General features: G+C 33.9%; 1 protein-coding gene across 1 annotated transcript; it reads left to right on the plus strand.

The window, feature by feature from the left end:
• Positions 1–564: 564 nt before the first annotated feature.
• On the plus strand, positions 565–2264 carry LOC131623156 (protein LIGHT-DEPENDENT SHORT HYPOCOTYLS 10-like). Its single transcript, XM_058894162.1, has one exon. It carries the CDS (start codon positions 727–729, stop codon positions 1282–1284), a length of 558 nt encoding a protein of 185 aa, XP_058750145.1. The 5' UTR covers positions 565–726; the 3' UTR covers positions 1285–2264.
• The last annotated feature ends 3932 nt before the right edge of the window (positions 2265–6196 follow it).

Below are 6196 nucleotides of genomic sequence, written 5' to 3' on the forward strand. Positions count from 1 at the left end.
TGAGATGCGAGGATGACTCAATGACCGCCAAGCAGAAAAGATAGATAAAATCCCTTGACTCCAAATGAATTTCCCTCTTAAATAAGTTCACTCTAGTATAAATTCGATCCTGAATAAGTTTCCAAGAAAAAATCTTTACTTTATAGGGTGTCCAACTACTCTAAACGCAAGGAAGAACAATAACAGAAGAGTCGTGAGTATCTCTAAGAAACTCTCGTGATAATAAAATATGTCAAACTATATGAACTTATAATCAATAGTCTACCAATATTTTTAAAAATATATCATATATTGAATTGAACATTCTTAATATATCTAATTAATTTCAAATACCTTTAAAATTTGATAAAAGAATTATTGATTTGATCTAACCAATAAGAATCATTACTTTAACCGTTGAAATGATAAAATTAGATTTTAATATTTATGAAGAATTATTGAGTAGAATCACTTGCAAAATAAGATTAAAGGATTGAAGGAGTGATGAGTATCAAGACCCACCTAAATTTTTTTCTATAAAAAAGGTAAGAAATGCAAATACGAGGATAGTGAGAAAGAAGGAAAAGAAAAGCACTTAAATTAAGACCCCACGTTAAGTCCTTTCAAAAGACCACAAGTCGTGATTTTCATCTTTCCTTCTCCACTGCACCAACACCATCACATTCATTCTTTCACCTCACATTTTCCAAATTCATTCCCATTTTTTCATCTATACAATTACAAAACATGTCTTCTTCCTCTTCTCTTCAACTTCAAGCCTCTTCTTCCAAATCCAATCATGATCCTCACCACCAACAACAACCACTTAGCAGATACGAGTCTCAAAAACGTCGAGATTGGAACACCTTTGGTCAATACCTCAAGAGTCAAAACCCACCTGTTCCACTATCAAACTGTACCTTCAACCATGTTCTTGATTTTCTCCATTACCTTGATCAATTTGGCAAGACCAAAGTCCACTTGCACGGTTGCATCTTCTTTGGCCAACCTACCCCTCCTGCACCATGTGCTTGTCCTCTCAAGCAAGCTTGGGGAAGCCTAGATGCACTCATCGGACGCCTCCGAGCCGCCTACGAAGAGAACGGCGGATCATCGGAGACTAACCCTTTCGCCGGAGGAGCCGTGCGGGTTTTCCTCCGTGAAGTGAAGGATAGTCAGCAAAAGGCCAGAGGGATTCCATATAAGAAGAAGAAAAAGAAGAAGAAGAGTTACCAAATAAAGGGGAGTACTACTAGCACTACTCAAACTCAACAAAGTACCTATGTCAACCAACAAGATTCTTGAGATATGAACCAGAACTATATATAAATATATATGGTAAATTTTTTTTGTTTCTTTTATAAGCAATGAATTTTATATATTAAGAGATGGAATTATTATATTGTCATATATAACATATTATGCCTATAATTAATTGTTTGTTTATGTATTTTGATTAATTATCAATTGGCTTCAAAATTTTCATTGTTAGAAATCTAAACTATAACCACCATGGGAATTAAGCAGAAAAGGATCTTATATTAATTTGGAAGCATTTATATCAAAAGGCTATAAAAAGGTCAAGTATATGGAACGATGGATTTAGAGCAACATGAACAGAAACATTTGTAGTATATGAAACCCTAGAAGCTGAACAGAAACCCTAAGTATACACTGTTGATTGGAAATGGTTTGCTTGGAGTTATTTACTAGCTAGCTATAATATTATAATATAATATAATATAATAAGACTGTTAGAATAATAATAGCTAGTGTTTATCTGTTTCTTTCTCTCTCTCCTATAATTCAAAATAGTACTGTTACAGTGTTACTGTAGTTTTTAATTAAATACTAATCACTTGCTTTATGCTAATTATGTTGGGGCTTTTCGGATTCTCCGAGATTTCTTTTGTTCCCCATGGATGTGTTTTGATCTATCATATGTTGCATGACACACACAACCTCACGTAGAAAGACACATATATATGAAATTCTGTCATATAACATTTTGAAAAAAATGCATGTTTCAAGTAATAACTGACAGTACTCTTCTTAAGAAGAATATTGAAAATTGTTGCATACAGATCTTGTTCAGAGAAAATTTAATTTGCAAAAACACTTATTTTGACATACAATAGATTTATGTACTGTTGGAAAATTAATCTGGTTAAGAAGAAGTTAACAAGTTGCCAATATGCCCTTTTCTTTTGTTTCTGCATTGTTAAATCATAAATGCTTGTTGTCTCATATAGTGGAAGCTGAGGGCTACTTTAATTAAAATCTAGCTACCTATATCTAATAGGAGTATATAAGTATAACTAGTCTAACTTTTTTCATATATTAATTTTACACTATTCTATCTCTCTTTTTTTTAAAAAAAAAAAAATTGATCCACTCGAATATTACTAGTACTGGTTTTAGTCTCCTAACTTTCTATTATGAAAACTCACATTTATATTTTGGCTTTGTTTAGTTAGTTGTTGTTAGGAGATGGTTGATGTTGATTAGAATTCTCTTACAACTCAACCAACTATAACATTCCTCTATATATTGAGAAACCAATCAATTGTAAATTCAAGTTCTTGAATGATTGATTAATACATGAATCAATGATTCATGGCCAAGCTTCATAAGCTTCAACATGGTATCGATATTGATCGCCTTCAATTTTCTACCTTCTACAAGTTATTTCTTCTTCATCTTCTTCTTTGACATTGGTTCTTATTGAACTCAACAATGGTGGATATCGATGAATCGTCTCCTGTCTCAAAGAACCAGTCCTCGCTGCAAATCAGAAATTCTCTATTTAGAAGCTCGTCATCTTCAAATTCTTTAAGTCCAAAACTCTAAATCAAGCTGCAAGATAACAATTTTTTATTATGGAATCAGTAAATTGAAGATGTGATTTTAATGCATAAGCTTCATGGATATGTTGTGAATTCGAAAACCCTTCCCATGTTCAAAACATATGCATATTATCTCAACAATGTAATCTCAATGGAATATGAAATCTGGATTGTCCAAGATCAAACTCTATTTATTTAGGGGCTCGCGTTAATATTTGAATCAATATCAGCACGACTTCTCACGTGCAAACGATTATATAAAATTTGGGACAAAGTTCACTAACACTTCAATGCAATCACAAAGCTGAATTGCTCGTGTGCGCCAATTACACACATAACTCAAAACAACCAAGAAGCTAAATTGCTCTGCCTATAAATTTTGTTCTTCAAATTAAAGTCATTGTTGATTCTTACTTTTAGCAGGTAAACTAATCACTGAACAACATCATATTGATGCAGTTCTTGGTGAACTTCTAGAGGAATACAATCCTTTTGTTATGTAGGTTTACGGTTATCCTGAACCACGCACAATGTATGGTGTTGAGGCTCTTCTATATAATCAAGAAGCTCGACTCGACACGTTTATGCAAGAGCTTTATATCTCCAATGTATGTGCCAAGCTAGCTCAATATGAGTCCAACTCCATTCACAATGGTTATGGCTTTCATGGTCATGGACGACATCTTTAGGGCAGAGGTCTAAAAGAAAGAAAAACACAAGAAGGAGAGATTGAATTGTGTTAAATTTTTCTTCTTTTTCTCTTTAGAAACTCTTACTAGATTCTGAATACAGGGTTAGAATCTGAGTCAGAGTCCAATGATCGCAGCGAAATAAAAGTTCAAGGTAAATAAGAATAACACAAACGATATATCCTGGTTCCTCCCACAAATCAGGAGTAGTCTATTCCCCTTGCACGTTCAAGAGATTTTCACTATAACCAAATCTGATTACAACTGTTCAAGCACACACGCAAGAGACTTATAAATGCTCAAAAAAAGTAAGAGACTTCAATGCTCAAGCACACAAGTAAGAGACTTTATATGCTTTAGCAACAAGCAAGAGACTTCTAACAACCTATCTTACAGATAAAATATTGTTTTAGATTTATACTTGATATACAATCAAATGTGTAAACGAAATACAACACAAAAAGACTCTAAGAATTAAGAGCTTCTAAGAACGTACAATTGATAAGAAGTTCTAAGTGTTCCTTGTGCAATAGTTTAAACAGAGTAATAACTCTTTAATTGTCAAGACGCAGTGTTGTGTCTTCTCCAAGATTCTTCTGCTCCTTTTATAAAGGAACACAAAAGAGACATTGGAGAAAACTTCACGCATAAGGAGTCTTTGAGAGAAGCATCATCAGAGATGTTGGAAAGCTTCTTGATATGGTTACTGTCGTTGAGAGGCCATTTGAACATCCTTTTCTACAAGAGGATTTATCAGTTGCAATGCTTCTATCTTCTGCATATTTATGCCAAGTCTTCACGTGATCAAAAGAGGACAATTACAAGAAGTCAAAAGACTTCAGAGTCTGATAGTGACTTATAAGAGTTTCTTGATCTTTTAGATTTGACTGGCTTCAGTTTCTGAGTCTTTAGAAAAACATCTCAGCTTCTTATCCTTCAGACTCTAAGTCTCTAGAGGTTGACTTAATCTTCAAAAGTTGACTTCTTTAGAGTCTAAGTCTTCAAGTTCTGATCCTTCAAGGTTGATTTTCTTCAGACTTTGTTCTTCAGAAGATGATTCTTCAGAGTCTGATCTTCAGAATCTGCATCTTAAGGCTTCTCTTTAAATGTTCAGTGCAGTGTTAGAACTGACTTTGAATCAGAACTTTAATCTATTCTTTCACACTTGAACAAACATTAGTATACACTATTGTTCTTTAACTACTTTGTTATCATCAAAACCTAAAGGATATGGTACAGTCAATTTTGTTCCAACAATCACTCCCTTTTTGACAATGACAAACACACATATTTACAAACAATAGTTGTTGATTTAATTAACCAGTTGACTTTAGAGTCTGAGGTTTGTAAGCTCCCCCTGAGTCCGATAGTCCTAAGGGTGAGGTATGTAAGCCCCCTAAGTGTTATCTGGGTTAATTAAATTATTCATTAAAGTACAAAAACAAATCTTCAGATATTAAGCAATAAATATTCTCAACAATTCAGATTTAGATGCTTAAATACTTATTCTTACTCACCCTTTTGTCATCAACAAAAATAATATAAATAAGGAAATAAGAAAAGATTCTAAAGAAAAGCTTTCATTAACCATAGAAAAAGAGGGTCAGATTGTTAAAACAGGTTTAAAAGGAAAAGAAAAAATAATGAAAAGGTTTGCTGAATCCTAAATCCTTGGTTTTATGCTTCAGAAGCTCCAAGAAAGATTTGAGATCATAATCCAGTTCATCTTGTCTTGCAATCATAGTCTTCATCTGAACATCCAACTTTTCTTGCTTAGCAACCATAACTTCTTTAGTGGCAACAATAGAAGCCAAGTTCTCTTCCAAGTTCTCATGCTTCTGACTTGAAGAAGCTACATATTCAAATGAAAAAGCCTTGAGATTTTGCAGCACTGTATACATAAAGGTTCTGTGAGTGTCCCATTTAGCTACAAAAGCTAAGGGATCAAATACAGTGAGTCTCTCAGCAACCATATTTTGAATCATATCAAAGATAACAATTTAAATTGTTCCATTTGGTATTTGATGTGAGGTGGAAGGTTTATTTGGAGATTTTGGTGAGATGAAGAGGGAAAGGATAGAGGTACAGTGTCAGCTTCTAACACAACATCTGTTTCTCTATTAGGAGAAGTGTGATGATCAGAAGGTGAAGAATGATGGTTAAGGGGTATTTTTGCGACAGGTTGGTCTAAAGAGGCTTCTGGTAGAGGTTGGTCCAGATTGAATTGTTCAAGGTTAGTTTGGGCTGTGGTTTCTGGTTGGGATTGATCAATGTGGTTCTCATTGATAGCTTGGTTAAGGGTGTCTTGCTCAACTTCAATCTAAAGTTCTAATGCAATTTGAACTTCAGATTGGGGCTGAACAAGATTAGGTTTATTTCCAGGGTTAAGCTCGAATTGGTCAAGGTTAGTATCAACTTCTGGATGTGAAATTTCACAAGTTGTAACATTAAAAGGTATCGACTGAAGAGGTCCAACATGCAATGGGTTAATCTTTGATTCATCAAAGTCATAACATTTGGAAGAAGAAGGTGTAGGAGTTTAGGATGAAATGGTATGATATGTTGGTGAGGTAGGTTTAAAAGGATTTTTAGAGGAGGGTTCTAAGAGGTTCAGGGAAGGTGGATTCTCATATACTGGACTAAGTGTTAGTTGGTTTTGTTTAGAAGTGAACTCACAAAAAA

The sequence above is a fragment of the Vicia villosa genome, unplaced genomic scaffold (assembly GCF_029867415.1).
Source record: "Vicia villosa cultivar HV-30 ecotype Madison, WI unplaced genomic scaffold, Vvil1.0 ctg.000053F_1_1_3, whole genome shotgun sequence".
NCBI classification, from domain to species: Eukaryota; Viridiplantae; Streptophyta; class Magnoliopsida; order Fabales; family Fabaceae; genus Vicia; species Vicia villosa.

Excerpts from the sequence above, each read along its gene's own strand:
- LOC131623156 (XM_058894162.1), top strand. The coding sequence starts at position 727 with ATGTCTTCTTCCTCTTCTCTTCAACTTCAAGCCTCTTCTTCCAAATCC.